This window comes from Microtus pennsylvanicus, chromosome 11 (assembly GCF_037038515.1).
Source record: "Microtus pennsylvanicus isolate mMicPen1 chromosome 11, mMicPen1.hap1, whole genome shotgun sequence".
In the NCBI taxonomy this organism is placed as follows: Eukaryota; Metazoa; Chordata; class Mammalia; order Rodentia; family Cricetidae; genus Microtus; species Microtus pennsylvanicus.
In genome coordinates this window covers 21,775,953-21,793,678 of record NC_134589.1, presented here as the reverse complement: position 1 = coordinate 21,793,678, position 17,726 = coordinate 21,775,953, and the positions used below count along the sequence as shown (strand labels likewise).

Below are 17,726 nucleotides of genomic sequence, written 5' to 3'. Positions count from 1 at the left end.
GAGCTGCCCGGCAGGCTTTAAAAAAGCCTAGAGGTCAGGAGCAGAATTTGCTTTCATGTCCATGTCCCTCAAGCCTATGGTGACAGTAAGCACTATGGGAGCATTACAGTGTGGTGACTCAAACTGTAATGTCAGCCCTGGAAAGGGCTGAGGCAGGAGGACTGCCCTGAGCTCCAGGACAGCCTGAGCCTATGTGGTGAGACCATCTAAAAAACAACAGAAGCAAAGCACTTGCATGCGCACGCGTGTGCGCACACACACACACACACACTGCACATGGACATCAGGCTCCTGGATGAACTTCAGGAATAGAGCAGCTACCAAAGCTAACGACCAAAAAAAATGGTCAAAACATTTTATTTTCTTTTTTAATAAAGTTAAACAATACAACAAAAATTCACAAGCTGCTTCCCTGTCTACCCCTGGCTTCCCTCCCCTCCCCAGTCCTCAGTGCTGGCTCCCTTTCCTTCACCCCACTCATACAGACACAGGGCACCCAACTGAGAAAACGAAACTGCTCTAAGTACATGGGGACATGATGGAGGAGGTGAACCGTCCACATTCATGGATGAACTGAGCGAGTCTGCATTTTCTGGGTTCTGAGTAGTTGCCCTTCATTAGCCAAACTGAAAGAAGAAATTCCCCGGGCCAGACGCTGGAAGAGAAAAGAAAGGCTTGTTACTTGCTCTGTAGATTTTCTTAGGGAAACTATGGTTATTACAGAAGTCTTCAAGGGCAGCTTAATCCAAACACAGACTCCAAGGGCACCAAATAGTCTGAGCTGTGAGTGCAAGGGCCAGTGTGCAAGGCGACCCTACACTGACTGGGGTCATTTGAACACCTTTGCTCTTGTGGAGACGGCTCCATACTAAGAGGCTTGGTGGTGCTTCTCTGACCCTGCCAGGTGTGCTGGATAAGCCTAGGAGCCTCCTCTACCACCCTAGAGTGCATACATGTCTTACTGAACAAGGATCCGGTTGTCTCCACTCAGACTTCCCAGGAGCTGCCTGAGTGAGGGGTCAGAGCTGCTCATCACCTGGGAGCTCTCAAGGGCAGTAGGCATACCCACCTTCAAAGCTGAAGCCCCCAGGACCACCGAAGAATGCCTTGAAAATGTTGTTTGCATCAAAATCTGGTGAGAAGCATGAAAGGGACAAAAAAGGGGGAAATCAGAAGGGTCTGAGGAACCACACGCAGTAGAATTCTGAGTATCACTTCCCTTTTCCACCATTCCAGCCGAGATGTTAGCAAACCTCCCCCGCCCCACCTGAGGCAGAACCTGCTGCTGATCCTAGTCCTGGCATGTGTCCCTCCAAGTGCAGTCCAGAAGGAAAGCGTCCTCTGCCTCAGCCTGGTCTGCCTACTGTCTCCTTACTTAGAAAAGGCATTTGCAGTACGCTGCCTTCCATATCGCTGGGGCTTTTCCCGAGAAGGCTCACTTTTGCCAACTGAGTGACACCGAAATTATCGCAGAAGACCTAAAGATCCTGACTCCTGCAACTATCATGTGCTCTTTTCTTCCAGGCCACAGCAGTTCTGATGGCTCCTGCCCTAGCTCATCCTTTTTTGACAGCCTGTTGTCTTACATCACCAGCTAACCACTTACTTACAGACTTCCCCTCTGGAGTGTTCCAGCCCAGCTGCCGAGAGGGCAGGAGCGTTGGTGCTTTAGAAAACTGTTACAGGGACCTTTCTTCATTCCAGGTGTCCAAACCAACTCACCGCCCATATTCATGCCCTCCTCATCCAGGTCCTGTCCACTGTCGTAACGAGTCTTTTTCTTGGGGTCAGAGAGGATGGTAAAGGCCTCTCCCACTTCTTTGAATTTCTTTTCCTCCTCCTTCTGAACCTCAGCACTGGCCCCACTGTGCCGATCTAGAGGATTCCGTGAAATTAGGGTCACAGGAAGACAAAGTCTGTTTATGTCCAAGTTTGAAATGTGGCACCACCCACAATCTGTAGTTTAGGGTTCCTCCTGCTGCAGCCGTCTGCAGAGCTCACCTGGATGGTGCATCAAGGCCCGTTTCCGGTAAGCTTTCTTGATCTCGTCCTCAGAGGCATTCTTGTCGACCCCCAGGATCTTGTAGTAATCTTTCCTCTTGCTCTTCTTCAGCTCCAGCTGCGCATTCTTTAGGAGCTGTTTGTGTTCTGAGGGAGACAGGAGGCATCAACACACACAGATCCAGCTGCTTCCCTTGCGGGGTCCCAGCCCAGCTGCCCAGAGGCCAGAAGCCTTGGTAACCACAACAGGAACTTTTTTGGTACTTTCTTCTCAAGACAGGAAGTGAAAATGACAGGGAGGAGCTAGAACCAGAATACAGGTGCCTAAGCCCCCACTCAGAAACTCTGCTGACTGCTTCCAGGCTAGTGATCAAATCAGCTCCAGATCCAACCCCAAGTGCTACATCAAATATTCCCACATTTAAATTTAGGACCTAGAAGACCATGGATCCCTGGGTCCGATGGCCCTTTGTTCTCATACCTTTTGTTTTCTCCGTCTGATACACTTTTTCATAGTCCCGCACAGCTTCTTCAAACTGCTCTGTGTCCATGTAACTGAGAAGGAAGTACAGGGTAATACAGCACTCAGACACAAAAATCAATGGCCTGTGGGACCTTCTAGGGGAGAAGGCATGGCTTATGCAAGAGATACATTCTTTCGGTAGGATGTCTCAAACAGTAGAGTCCCTTATCTATAAAAAAACATGAATCAACTTTCAGTTCCTCAAGGCGAAGAAGCCTCATGGCATTTGTACGCGGCCAGCAATCCTCTGCTAGAAGTGGGCAGTGGCTAGGGGAGAGAGCTCTTGGTGACGCAGGCGTGCCCCATAGCCGGGCCACCTCAGCAAAGAGCATGGAAAGGCACCCGCTTGACTGCACTGGACTGAAACACATGAGGAAAACCGCTGTCAAAGAGCTTTGAGGTCTTCAGTGCCACAAACATGCAGGGCCAGCTCCAACCCAGGGTACAGGTGGGGTTAGTTGGGCCACTAGGAGGATCGAGGGTGGAAGCTGCTAGTGAATGCTTCCATTAAGAGCAATCAATCTCAGAGGTAGAGGTGAGACAGGAGAGCCTCTCAACACAGTCTTGCTTCAATTTCAGTAGCACAAAAGCAAAGAAGGATCCCTGGGCCAAAATGGGAGGACTGAAGGGAAAAGCAGAGTATCAGGACTTTGAAAGTGTTGTTTCCCACAGAACTAAGTGGTATTCTTTTCTTTAAAAAAATAATAATTTTTATTTATTTTTTTGCATTGGTGTTCTGTCTACATGTGTCTGTGTGAGGGAGTCAGATCAGCTGGAGTTACAGACAGCTGTGAGCTGCCGTGTGGGAACTGAACCCCGTTCCTCTGGAAGAGGAGTCAATGCTCTTAACCACGAAGCCATCTCCAGTCCCCTAAATTCTTTTTTTTTTAAAGATTTATTTATTTATTATATATACAACATTCTGCCTCCATGTATGCCCACATGCCAGAGTAGGGTGCCAGATCTCAGTACAGATAGATGGTTGTGAGCCACCATGTGGTTGCTGGGAATTGAACTCAGGACTTCTGGAAGAGCAGCCAGTGCTCTAACTGCTGAGCCATCTCTCCAGCCCCCCCCCCCCCCAATTCTTATAACCTGATGTCACCAAGTTTGTCCTCTCTGTCTAAGAGACATAACATCCGCGAAGAACAGGACACTCTCATGCAGTGTGGCCAGCCGCTACACACCCGAGAATCAGCTGATACTCCATCATGCCAGGCCATCTTTACACACCAGCTCTGAAGGCCAGGGCAGTGAGAGTGATACCAATATGGCTGCTCAAAAGGAGTTTGATATCTAAGGCATCTCTGAATTTCTGGAAACACACTCATCTGTGACTTAAAAACACAAAACACAATGCCCTACAGACATAGGGTACTAGGAACATAGAGAAACAATTAACAGGGCAAAGTGTCAAATAATCTGAAGTAAAATAATTTTTTTTTTTTTTTTTTTAGTTTTTCGAGACAGGGTTTCTCTGTGGCTTTGGAGCCTGTCCTGGAACTAGCTCTGTAGACCAGGCTGGTCTCGAACTCACAGAGATCCGCCTGCCTCTGCCTCCTGAGTGCTGGGATTAAAGGTGTGCGCCACCACCGCCCGGCTGAAGTAAAATAATTTAATTCATTGCTGGGTGGTAGTAGCACACGGCTTTAATCCCAGCCCTCAGGAGGCAGAAGCAGATGGATCTCTGAGATCCAGGCCAGCCAGGGCTACAAAGACAAACCCTGAAAGTCTCGAAAAACAAAAAAACCACCACCAAATCCGAGGCGTGAGTACCCCGACATGAACACAGGCCTGTGCATGATGCAGTGAACAAGCACCACAACACTGACCTGCACTCTTTTGTTACTTTCTGTAGCCTGGGCTGGACTGGAACTTACTAAGTAAGTAGTCCAAGCTGCTCCTGCACTGGCTATCCTCCAGTCCTAGCCTCTGAAGCACTGGGATTACAGGTGCTGAGTTGCCCATCAGGAGCTGTATAATTTTTCACTTTTTAAAAGTCAAAAATATCTTTCCAAGTCTCATATATATATAAAAAATAAGGCTGTAAGGGAAAGAGAACTCATTCTAGCCTGTGGCAAGAGAGGTGGCAAACACCCGCCTAACTTTAAGGCTGAGACCAATCGTACAGGGGCCAGGCCTCCAGTAAGGCCAGAGCTAACTGCTGGCGTGCTTTAGCAGCCCACCTGCTTCAGGGAACTGCTACTATACTCTCAGTCAACTATGCAAAGCGTCCACTGTTCCCCAACTTGGTGAAGTTTCAAAGACAAAGCCACTCAAGGGCACTTGTCAGATAAAGCAATTTTTGATTTATGCTGATTGTAAGCACACATAATCATTTTCTATTGTTTCCTAGCAGATTAAGAATGCACTACGCCTTTAATCCCAACACTCAGGAGGCAGAGGCAGGCAAATCTCGGTGAGTTCGAGGTCAGCCTGGTCTGCAAGAGCTAGTTCCAGGACAGGCACCAAAAGCTACAGAGAAACCCTGTCTCGAGAAAAAATATATTTACTGTGTGCACTCTTGAATATGGATGGTGTGTGTAGGTCAGAGCTGGTAACTCCTGGAAGTCAGTTCTCTGCTCCCACCACGTGGGTCTTGTGGGTGGAGTTCATAGGCTGTCCAGCTTGGTGGCAGACTACTTCACCCAATGCACCATCTCTCTAGCCCAGCCTTGAACTTTTGATCCTCCTGAGTGTTGGGATATAGGCATGTGACACCAAGACCAATTAACACAGTGCCAGGGACTGAATCCAGGACTCTTGCACGGTAGGCAAACACCCTACCAACTTCCACTCTCTTTTGTGGGGTGAGTACCAGGGAAATATTAAACCCAGGGCGTGCGCCACCACCGCCCGGCACTAGGCAGGTTCTATACAACTAAGCTATACCTCCAACCCAAGCTTCCATTTCTGTCTGACGTGGGTGTAAAGATGGAACAAATAAGAGCTAGTTTCCCAGAATCAGTAATACAATTCCAGCAGTTCTGTCTCCGTGGTGAGAAGCTGAGGTTCTTCTACACTGCTGATGAGGGAGTTTCTGGCTCAAACAGCAGCAGTAGTTTGGGCAAAGAAGGACTGATACCAAGAGCTTCATTTTCCTTTACAATCTTTAAAACCAGCACTGCTGCCCCAGGCTGAGAAGGGGATGTGTCTCAGCCTGTGCAGTGCTTTCCAAGCATGTAAGAAACTACATAAAAAATGTGTTGATGCCCAGATCTACACTCCCAGCACTTGGGAGAGGTGGGGACAAGAGGATGAGAAGTTTAAAGTTATATACAGTTATATACATAGTATATACATATGTTATATACATAGTAAGTTTGAGGCCAGCCTAGCCAATCTTAAAGGAAAAAAAAAACCTCAAAACCCAAAAACCTAAATCAACAACAAAATTCTTGCCTAGAGAGTAGTAGGAAATGAAATGACTTTTTTTGGTCCACTATGCCAGGTGTTAAAAGCCACAGCTGTGGTGCGTGCATGTCTGTGTGGCTGACTGCAGGCTCACACTCACAAGGAACACATATGGAGTGAGAGGACAACTGAGCACCAGCCTCACCTTCCACATTGAGACAGGGTCTCTTGTTTACCACTCTATAATACGCCAGGCTAGCTGGCCTACGAGCTGCTGGGGATTCTCCTGTAGTCTCCTCCATCTCATTGTAGGAGTGCTGGAATTACAGACATCTATCTGTATTTATGTGGGTTCTGGAGATCTGATCTCAGGCCCCCATGGTCTGGCATCTTCCCACCCCTGTTCTATTTTTATGAGACAAAGTCTTACTCTGTAGCCCAGCCTGGTTTGGAATCAATTATGTAGTCCAAATTGGCCTTGAGCTAATAGTGACTCTCCTGCCGCAACCTCACAAGTCCTAGAGTTATAGGTACATGCCACACTTAGGCCAGAAGAAATATTTTTGAGAGATTCATTCTAGCCCTTGGTACTACTCTGTCTGAATAAAATTCTCTGAGGGATGGATTCAAGAGTAAAATGAACAAAAAGGCTGGTGAGTACCTAGCATGATCCTTGTCACAGAGTTCACTGTGCTGGGAACATGTGGTATGGACTATTTATCCCGAGTCTATCAAAAGTGTCTTTTATTCAGCTGTACCACTGAGCCAAGTGAAATCATTTTCCACTGAACCTTCCCTACCTATGGCAGACAGGCACAGCTCAACAGTCTCTGAAAAGACGTCCTTCTCTCCTCGTCCACCCATCAACAAAACACTAGGTGAGCACTAGCGTGTCGAGCACTGGCGTGTCAAGCACTGTGTCAAGTTAGAGCGGAAGTGAATAACACAAAATAAAATATCCAAAGGAAATGGATTCACATGTTAACAAAAGGAGTTTGGGTCAGGCATCAGAGGAAACTTACTGACCGTGAGGGGCGTTAGACACAGGCATGGGAGACTGAGGGAGCGTGTGCAATCTCCTCGGCTGGAGTCTATAAAGATAGTCTAGGGCTGGAACAATCCCACCTAGAGGTAGGGGGAAGGACCAAATGACCTCACAACATCCCTGGGTCTGTTTTGTCACCACAATGCACTTCCCCTAATTGAGCACAGCAGCCTGCCCCCGCCCTCCAGAGGCACTCACCACTGAGCTCTTCTCAAGTAGGCCTTGATGTAGGTGTCATCGAGTTTCACCGCATTCGTGCAGTCCTCTATGGCGTCATCTAGCTTCCTAAGCTTCAGGAGAGAAAGAGAGCAATCACATTTTACGTTGCCACGGAGGGACGGAAGGACGGATCCAGAAACCGTGAGCATGACCAGATCCCTGCCTTATTGTGTTCCCTGCCTTACTATGCTCTTGTTTTTGGTCACTGGGAAAATCAGAGTACTAAGGACACCAAATTTCAAACTGGTTTCTCTATTATGTGATAAAAGGCACAGATACCAACACAGCAAACACAAGGGTGGGTTCCACCCCCCACTCTTCCACAGGCCAACTACAGGGACCAGAAAGACTGCAATTTTTAACCACTACAACTCTATAGGAACAGAAGCCTCATCTTTCTTATGTGCACAGGGTCACTGGGTAACTATGGTCATTCTCAGCTGTACCTGGTAACCACCATTATTTGGGAAGTTTTAAAAGCCCGATTAAGACTGCCAATTTCCTCTATCTCACTCCTGAAGATTAAACAATCCCGTGGTCAAATGGCACAGACCCGCTAGCTACCCTCACAAGAGAGAAGACAACCGAGGAATGACAGGAGGGACAGCCTGCCAAGCTGCCCCTCAAGTTCTCAATGCCACAAAGAAAGGTAAGTTTGCTTCTCAGAAGGTAGTTCTTCACAAGACAGGACACCCTCCTCTCTTTTATCGGGCTTACTCTTGCTGAGCAGATCTCCAAAGACCTCTGACATCCCAGACCAAATGCTTACCTTGGAATTAACCGTACCCCGATTACAGTAGAGTTTAGCATTTGTTTTTATGTTGTTGGGGTCTATCCCCAAGGCTTCTGTGTACAGTTCATATGCTAGCTTGTAATTTCCTTCCTTAAATGCTTTATTCCCATCTTCTTTCTTGGCTTTAAGGGCTTTGGCATTCTAGAAAAAAGCAAGGGGTGGTCAGTTCGCTCAACAGTGAAGGGAGTTTTCTCAATTTCTTCAATCCCAACAGTCAGCTAGGAAAGTCTCCCACTACCCAGACTACTCAGGGATGCTTCCGACAAACTGACAGGTGGAGCTGTCACATTCCTTTAGATTCTCAATTCTTCCAGTCTAGCGAGCATCTTTGTTCTCCTCTTTTCCCACTTAGCCCCAGGCATGATAAACAGTCACCTATCACTGAGCTAGGGCCCTAGTCTCACTTGTAACTTAAGCTATGAAAGGAAGCTTTATTCCCATTCTGATTCTTAGATCACCACGTTGAGAACTTACTCTACAAGCAATACAAGCCTTCTCATGGTCAGGAGCCATCCTGAGAGCCTGCACAAAAAACTGAACTGCTTTTTCAATACAGTCTTCATAATAAAGGCAAAGACCCCGGACATATAGAGCATCAGCATTGGTGGAATCCATTCGTAAAATGTCACTGCAACAAAAAAGACACATTCAGCCATGGTTTGTCGTGACCATTTCTACAATGTGGTTACACTGTTCTTCAATCATGACTCTAATATTCAAAGTGCCCACAGGTAAACAGATTCCCAAGAACTACCTCCAAACAGGTTAAAATAAACTACCTATAGTTACCTTCAATTTTTTTTTCATTCTCCCCACCTCCCACAGTGCCAGGAATTAAACCTTGTACATGATAGGCAAGCACGTTACCGCTGAGCCCAACCTCTTCCCTATCATTCCCACCCAATATATTTCTTCTGTCTCAAAATCTTTTCTTTTGGGTATGCTTTCTTTTTTCTTTTTTTAAGACAGGGCTTCTCTGGGTTACAGTCTTGAAGATCACTTTGTAGACCACCCATGCTGGCCTCAAACTCACAAAGACCTACCTGTCTCTCAAGTGCTGGGATTAAAGGTGTGCACCACCACAGCCTGGGTGTGTCTCAAAATCTTTTATTAAACTAGAAGAGGGGCGGGAAAACTACTGCCTACAGAGCTAAGTCCTTTCTTTTACTATTTTTCATTTCTTTTTCTATCTTCATATTCTAGTGCTAGGTGTTTGGTAATAGGGAGTGGAATAAAGGCTTAGTGCAAGCTAAGCACAAGTTCAACCAATGAGCCATACAACATTCCAGAACTTCTGCCACTGCCTCCCTACCATTCCTATGGTACTGGGATTGAAGCCAGACTAGACAAGCACTCTACCACTGAGCTATATAAATATATCCTTAACGCTGCCACTGGTTTGTGTAAATAAAATTTGGTTTACACCAACTCAGCAATTATCTGGGGCTGCCTCTGTGCCATAATGGCAGAAGGCAAAGAGCTGAGCAGTTACAATATAGACCCATGACCTGCAAAAGACAAAACAGTTACTATATGGATAGCTAAAGAGGTTCCTGGAGGAGAAATGACTGCATCCAAACAAACAAGCCCAGGCTGGTAAAACTGCTCACTGGCTAAGAGCATGAGCTGCCAAGCCTGACCACCTAAATTCAATCCCCAAAACCTTCCATAGGGAGGATGGAGAGAACCAGCTCCCCATGAGTTGTCCTTCTAGCCTAGATATGCGTGAAAATAAAGGTTAAAACAAACTCTCACACATTACATTCTTTCCATATGCTCAAGCACTTGCTACGCCACTACATTCTTCGTACCTATGGGTCTTGGATCTACTCTGGTTTAACCTCTGGCTTTAAGCTCTAGGAAGGTCTGAACAAGCCTAGCTGACACACCCGCAGCTCCCATGTAGAGAGCAGCCAGCCGGTACCTGCAGTCCTATCTGCATCTCAGTGATGAACTGGCCAGATTGCATACCTGGCCACAAACTGTGCTTCTGGGTATCGACCCAGCATTGCTAAACATTCTGCTTTGAGGATTTTGAAGCGATGGCAGGCAGGGGCAAATTCTAGGGCACGGTCCATGCAGAAAACCACCTAAGGGAAGAGGAAAGCAAATAAGCCCTTCATCTTGGACTCCAGAAATGTCTTCACTTGAGTTTGGTCACAACAACAGACTCAGTGCTCAAAGACATTACCTGGGTTTACTGCTTAGCAGTCAAGTAATATCAAAGTTTACACACAATCAATGAAAACAGTGAAATGAGAACAGCAGAGTCATACAATGACAGCTAACACTAAGTACTTTTATTAGCACAGAATTAATAAGTGATATCATTACCTTTATTTTAGTGATGAGAAGACTAAGGGATGGAGGACCAAGCAAGGTTCTAGGTCACCCAAGTTCCACCTTAAGTACAGCAGGACTCCAGAGCCTCTAACCTTAACCAAGCTAAGCAGCCTCCATGGTGTGAACCCAGTGACTACGATCAAAGCTCACAGTCGTCTCACAAACACTGTTTGTTATTTACCACTGTCACTGTTTGTTAGGGCTTAACCTGTTAGCAAGACAAGAATGGCGAAAATAACCTGGCACAGAGTCAATGCTGCACGCAGTACAGAAACTCCTGCTTCTTTTCCTGGGACTGCAGCCTCACAGACTCAAAGACGGGGGTGGGGGTGGGGGGGGGGCACGGGCATGGAGAACTGGCTCAGTGGTTGAGAGCACTGGCTATTTTCCCACAAGATCTGGGTTCAATTTCCAGAACCCACATGAAAACTCCCAACTGTCTATAATTTTAGTCCCAAGGGATCCAATGCTCTCTTCTGGCCTATAAGGGTTCTAGGTATGCACACAGTGCACAGACATACACGGAGGCAAAACATTTATACACATCAATTAATTTTTGAAAACACTTAAAAGATAGTTTCTTTGTCCAGCTCTAGGTGCCCTGCAACTCACCAAGTAGATCAGGCTGGCTTTGAAATCACAGAGATATGCCTGCTTCTGCCTCCTGCATGCTGGGATTAAAGTAGTTTGCCACCATGCCCATCAAGTTTCATATCTTACTATTAGGTTGGCCCTAAGATCTTACATTTACTTTAGCATAGAAACTCCTGCACTGAAAGAGCCCTCCTGCAAGGGTCCTAAGGGTTGCCACATGACTTCTCCCACCAGCCCAGTATCTCACGCATACCAAGCAACTCTGCAGTGAGTTCACTTTCGGCCACATAAGCCTCCATGGATTCACTCCCCTTTTTCTTTCTCTTTCTTTCTTTCTTTCTTTCTTTCTTTCTTTCTTTCTTTCTTTCTTTCTTTCTTTCTTTCTTTCCCTTCCTTCCTCCCTCCCTTCCTTCCTTCCTTCCTTCCTTCCTTCCTTCCTTCCTTCCTTCCTTCCTTCCTTCCTTCCTTCCTTCCTTTCACAACTTTGTTCTCTGAGCTTTCACTTCTTATTTAAGCTGCTATTCCTGGGATATCCTCACTAACTCACATTCTCCCTAAGAATAACAGGCCAAAGGAGAAATCTCTTAAGACTGAATATGAATCCTAAAAGCAAGGAAAGATAACTTTCATCAACGTAGACTGCTCTAATGGCAGACTCTGTAACTCTAAAGTAGAAATGCACAAATGTTCCATGTACTACTGTGGAAAGACGTCAAGACCTACTCAGCGGGGGGAAATGTACAGAATATGAACAATACGCTACCTTTCATGCAAGCAAAACTGAGAATCTGTATTTGATGTATGTATGTACAACAACATGGTACAAGAGAACGGGAGCGACATGAATAGCATGGGGCTGAGATACAGCTCAGTGAGGGCTCTTGCCTCCATGCTTGATACTGAGCACTACCCCAGCACTGGTGGACAGGGGGCAGACCACAGGGCCTAAGTAGAGAAATTTTGTTTGTAATCTAACAAATAAAGCTTGCCTGAAGATTAGAGTGCAGAACTAAGTCACTAGTTAGCCAGAAGCCAGGCAGTGGTGGCTCACACCTTTAACCCCACAGCACACAGGAGACAGAGGCAAATGGATCTCTGTGAGTTGAAGGCCAGCCTGGTTTACAGATCTAGCGCTAGAACAGCCAGGGTTACACAGAAAAACCCTATCTTGAAAACAAACAAGAAAAACCCATAAACAAGGAAGTAAATAGTGAGACACTGAGCTGTTCACTGAGAAGTTTTGTGCTGCCAACACAGCCATGACAAGACGGCAGAGGTCACTGGATGTTCTAAGGACAGTGATGACAACTGAGGTATCACGTAGGTGGAGCTGTGGTACTGACTTCTTCAAAGAGAAAAAAGATGAGGAGGAGAGGGAAAAGCTAGCCACCACTTCAGCAGCCACACCCCGTGGTTTCACAAGGACAGCGCTCCATGCACAGCTAGCTCTGCTCATCGTGAGGAGCATCAGTTGGAGGCTCAGTGCTCCATCTCCTACCCCCCACCATGTCCCCAGTAGGGACAGCTGCAGGCAAAGAAGATCTTTGTTTCTTCCAAGTTCATCTGTTTCCCCTGCCAGGATCATAATTCTTCATTTGTGACATCACCATGAGCTACAGTGGGTGTGTGTGTGTGCTGGGATGTCAGAAACAGAGGTTTCTGTCACAAATTCAGGATTCTGGCTCCAAAGTAGGCAAGAGAGAAAAGAAATCCAAAAGACTGCTTTTTAAGACAAAGCTTTTGTCTATGTGAGCCTCAGAAAAAACGTGACAGTAGTTAGAACTGCTCTCCAAACACACACACGCACAACAAACTCAAGAATCACACTACAAAGACATTATGATTATCAAAGTCACTGAGCAGGAGGATGATACTAAGTGAATATTGGGATGCTGCACAAGCTAGTCAGACATATTAATTCCTGATTAAGGCCCTCAGAATATGAGGGTTAGGAAGAATGCTTACTTGTTCTTCAAAACATTTACTCAATTCCTGCTACGGAGAGCCCTGAGCAAACGCCTACATATGAGGCAATATCTCCCTCCCTTGAACCGAAATCTCTGTCAAATGATCCTAAAAAAACTCCCGATCATGACTTTTGATGTCTGCTGGCCTTCCACTTCCTGCTTTGGTTCTTCAGTGAAAGCTAGTTCTTTACCACCTAAGAAACAATGGGACCCATACTTTAGGCTTAACGCCAAGATCCAGAAAGAGTCTAGAACTTTCATACTTGCTCCCTATTTCAGATACATCAACCCCTTTAACACACGACTGTCAAAAACTACCAGACACTATAATATTTATTAAAGTCTAACACCAAGCTGGGTATAGTGGCAGCAAGAGGACTGCCAAGTTTCAGGCAAGTCTGGACTACAGAGCAAGACCCAAAATAACATCAAAAAGGGAGTGGTGGCTCATGCTGCAATCCAGCACTATGAAAGGCTGAGGCTGGGAGACTGCTGCAAAAAGGTAGTGGTGACAGATTACACATACACATACTCCCCAAAAACATAAACAAGGGCTTCTCCATACTCTTATTTATAGCATCTACTCCACTGAAGAGTTTAACTCTCACAATCAGATAAAAATAGATTATTCGACCCCTGTATTTCCAACTGGCTTTTCCTTCTAGATACCACCATACATAACCAATGGGAAAAAGCAGGCTGATTTTTGCTTTATATCAAAAAGCCAAGTATAATTAAGAAAATAAACAACTTAACAAAAAGTACTTTTAAGAGAGAAAAAGAATCAAAAGCCAAATTCAAATGGCATGTGCTATGCTACCCTTTTCTGTAGGATAGCAGCACCGAGGAGGCAGGTTCTATCACTTCTACTTTACCTTCCGGAAATCTCGTTTTTCAAAATCCATTTCCGCTATTTTCTCATACTCCATGACTGCATTGGCGTTCTTGAACTAAACCAGAAAAAAAAAAGTAGTTTAGGTTAATCAATCACAAAATTCACTAAGACCTTGATGTATTTGCTCTTTCAAGAATATCACTGAGGCAAGGTGTGGGTGCACACACCTTTAAACCCAGCACTGGGGAGGCAGAGGCAGGCAGATCTCTTGAGTTTGAGGCCAGCCTGGTCTACCTAGTGAGTTCCAGGATAGCCAGAGCTACATGGTGAGATTGTCTCAACAACAACACTAAAGCTGGGCATAGTAGTACATGCCTTTAACCCCAGCACTTGAGACACAGAGGCAGGGAGATTTCTGTGTGAGGCCAGTCAGAGCTACACAGATAGTTACATAGTCAAACCCTGTGTCAAAAATGAAAGAAGGGAAAAAAGTCACACCAAAGAACCAGGCATGCTGGTGTATGTCTAGACCAGCACTAGGAGGCTGAGGCAGGAGAATAGCAAGTTTGAGGTTAGTCTGTATTACACCATGAGTTAAGACAGTTTGAGATACAGGGAGACTCTCTCAAAAATCCAATTAAAGGTGGGGGAGGCATGGAGCACGACACAGGAGAGATGGCTCAGTGGTTAGGGGCTCTTCTTGCTCTTCCACAGTACTGAGTTCAGTTCCAGTACCCATATTGGACTGCTCACAACTTGAAACTCCAGCTCCAGTGGGTTTGATGCCCTCTTTTGGCTTCTGTAGGCACAAGGCTTCTACTGGCATACATATATAAATTAAAAAAACAAAACAAGGTTGGAGAGATGACTCAGTGTGTAAACACTTGCCATGCAAGTGTGAAGACCTGAGATCAAATCCCATGTTAAACCAGACATGGCTGTATACATATGTAAACCCAGCGTTGCTATGGTAAGATAGGGGCGGGAAAAGGAGACTCTCTAATAGCTGGAGTGTCAGCTAGCCTGGAGTATGTAGCAAGCAAACATGAGACCCTGTCTTTCTGGGCATGGTAGTCCACACTTTTAAACCCAACCCTTAAGAGGCATAGGGCAGCCTGGTCTACAGAGCAAGTTCCAAGCCAGTTAGGGATACATAGTGAGACCCTCATCAGAAAGACAAAAACTGGAGGTCCTGTTCCAAACAAGGTGGGAGGTGAGAGCTCACCTTTAAGACAACAACTCTGACCTCCAACATGACTGCCACAGCTAGTGCAAGCCTGCTCTCATATAAACAAGAACATGTACACACACAGGTTTAAAACAAAACACAAAACACACACACACACAAAAAAAAAAACCCACCGATTTCTAACACACACACACAAAGGAGGAAGAAAAATGAGAACTAAATTAAACATTTTCTAAAACTGCTAGTGACAATAAAGATCCTCCCCAGCACCGAGAAGGAAAAGGCCAGTTAGCCTGGGCTACATGGAGACACTCTCTTGTTTGAGACAAGGGCTCATGTAGCCTGGACTAGTCTTAAACATGTTATGTAGCTGAAATTCCAAAATATGCACCACCACATATGGTTTAATTGGAAATGGGATCAAACCCAAGGCCTTATCCAAGCACTCTGCCCGCTAAGCTACATTCCAAGCCCTGAGACTGGAAAGGGCAAGACCCAAACTTTATGTCTAATTTGAACTTTTTGTTAGGAAGACAGGAGCTATATGAGTCACACAAAAAAAATAGACAATGTATGCTAGAGACTGGGCAGTTCTGAGATGCCTGCTAAAATGCATCCAGGCACCAACTGCATGAAGGTGGAACTGAAAGACGTGTGCTACCAACTTAAGCCAGATCTGAACACATTTCAATTCTTTTTGACAGCACCAAGATCTAAAATCTGGACTCACAATTTGCTAGACAAGTGCTCTACACCTGAGCTACATCCCAGCTTCAATTCACCCAAAGGCTTTAACTTTACTCAACTTAGTTCCTTGAAGCATCGGCTATTCACTCTGTCATCTCAGAAACCTTCCACTTTTTACAGACTCACACCCCATTCAACAGTTAAGGAAACAGAGTCCCAGAGACTATGGCATTTGCCTAAAGTCAGCTAAGTTGCTGCTGGTGAAGGGGGACCATTAGTCCTGCCTTTTGGGCCACTATTCCTTCCAGAGGCACCGCACCGCCACCTCTCACACTAGCAGATCAGACCCACCTCCTGTTGTGCCTGGGCATTTTTATGATCCAGTTCTAGGGCTCTTTGGAAACTGCGACATGCTGCCATTGCATTCCCCAGTGAGAGGTGGCATTTGCCTTCTCGGAGGTGTCCCTAAAAGAAAGAGCACAAAGGGAAGGAAAGGAATATGACTGCAGAGCCATATCAAATCCAACAACAAATGCTCTGCAAATCAACACACGGTGAAAGGTAGGGTGGTGGTTCGGTGGACAGCGGTCACAGTCAGGAATTGTGGCTGTCCGAATGAAAAGAGGAAGTGTTCCTGATGATTAGCAGCTACAGGGCAGAGATACTACTGTACAATATCATCTGCACTGATTAGAACAGTACCCCAGAGAATGATCTGCAGGACTGAAAACCCTGGGCTAGAAGAACAGAACTGTAGACACATTACATACCCGGACAAAACTGTCATCCAATCTCACTGACTGCTGTGCGTCCCCAAGAGCTTCCCGGAACCGCCCAAGCATCATCAGTGTAGCCGCTCGATTACCATAATAGCTGGCATTTTTAGGACACATATCTACAGGAAAAGTAACAGAACACAAAGAGTTCAGCACAGAGGGCTACAGAGATGACTCAGTGAATAAGAACACTTATTGCTTTTACAGAGAACTCAGATTTGATTCCCAGCACCTTTATGGTGGGCTCACAAGCATCTGCAATGCCAGTTCCAAGGGATCTGATATGATACCCTCTTCTGATTTTTCTGGGTGCCATGTACATACGCAGTACACAAGCATACATACAAAGCATTCAGTACACAAAAAATTTAAAAATATAAAAATATAGCCGGGCGGTGGTGGCGCACGCCTTTAATCCCAGCACTCGGGAGGCAGAGGCAGGTGGATCTCTGTGAGTTCGAGACCAGCCTGGTCTACAAGACCTAGTTCCAGGAAAGGCTCCAAAACCACAGAGAAACCCTGTCTCGAAAAACCAAAAAAATAAAAAAAATAAAAAAAAATAAATAAATAAAAATATTCATGCAAAAAAAAAGTTCAGCTGGGTATGGTGGTTTACATCTTTAATCCCAGCACTCTAGACACAGAAGTAGAAGATTAAGTTTAAGACCAGCCTGGTCAATGTAGCCAGTTCCAAGACAGCCAAGGCTACACATAGTGAGGCCCTGCCTCAGACAAACAAAACAAAAAACTCAGCACACGGTGATTTAAAACTACAGGGCCATCTCTTACAGAACTATTTCACGGGAGGCCTGGAGAGCTGTCTCAATAGTTATACTTGTCATACAGTGTGAGAATCAGCATCAAGATCTCCAGAACCTGGGGCTGGCGAGATGGTTCAGAGGATAAGAGCAGTGGCTGTTCTTCCAAAGGTCCTGAGTTCGATTCCCAGCAACCACATGGTAGCTCACAACTATCTGTAATGAGATCTGGTGCCCTCTTCTGGCCCACAGAGATACATTCAGGCAGAATATTATATATATAATAAATAAATAAATTAAAAAAAAAAGATCTCTAAAACCCAAGTAAATGCTGAGTGACCTGCTGGTAACTCCAACCTCAAAGGGCAGAGATAGGGGACCCTCTGAGAAAATTAGCCATCGAGACTATCAACTAGCTCTAGATTTGATTGAGACTCTGCCTCCATGAATAACATGGAACAGCAATTGAGGATGCTCCCCACATCAACCTTGGCCTATACATGCTCACGCACACACGCACAACACACCAAAAAAGGGGGGGATGGGGATAAGAGACCTAGATCAAGAGAATCAAATATAAACATGTTGAGGGGAACTGAGAATGGGGGGCCAAAGCAGGAAGATTTCTGCCAGTTCTGAGCT

At 45.7% G+C, this 17,726-nt stretch overlaps 1 protein-coding gene across 1 annotated transcript in view; it reads right to left on the bottom strand.

Annotated features, from left to right (window-relative positions):
• Window positions 1–332: 332 nt before the first annotated feature.
• Window positions 333–17,726, bottom strand: part of Dnajc7 (DnaJ heat shock protein family (Hsp40) member C7) — a 37,784-nt gene continuing 20,390 nt past the window's right edge. Inside the window, exons 3-14 of the mRNA XM_075990746.1 lie at window positions 16,321–16,445; window positions 15,902–16,015; window positions 13,715–13,789; window positions 9,907–10,025; window positions 8,410–8,563; window positions 7,912–8,076; window positions 7,122–7,213; window positions 2,483–2,556; window positions 2,002–2,148; window positions 1,723–1,875; window positions 1,070–1,132; window positions 333–655 (exon numbers count right to left, since the gene is read on the bottom strand). Of these exons, the coding sequence (XP_075846861.1) occupies window positions 618–655; window positions 1,070–1,132; window positions 1,723–1,875; window positions 2,002–2,148; window positions 2,483–2,556; window positions 7,122–7,213; window positions 7,912–8,076; window positions 8,410–8,563; window positions 9,907–10,025; window positions 13,715–13,789; window positions 15,902–16,015; window positions 16,321–16,445 (1,319 nt within the window). The 3' untranslated portion in view covers window positions 333–617. The remainder of the gene's footprint in view (window positions 656–1,069; window positions 1,133–1,722; window positions 1,876–2,001; window positions 2,149–2,482; window positions 2,557–7,121; window positions 7,214–7,911; window positions 8,077–8,409; window positions 8,564–9,906; window positions 10,026–13,714; window positions 13,790–15,901; window positions 16,016–16,320; window positions 16,446–17,726) is intronic.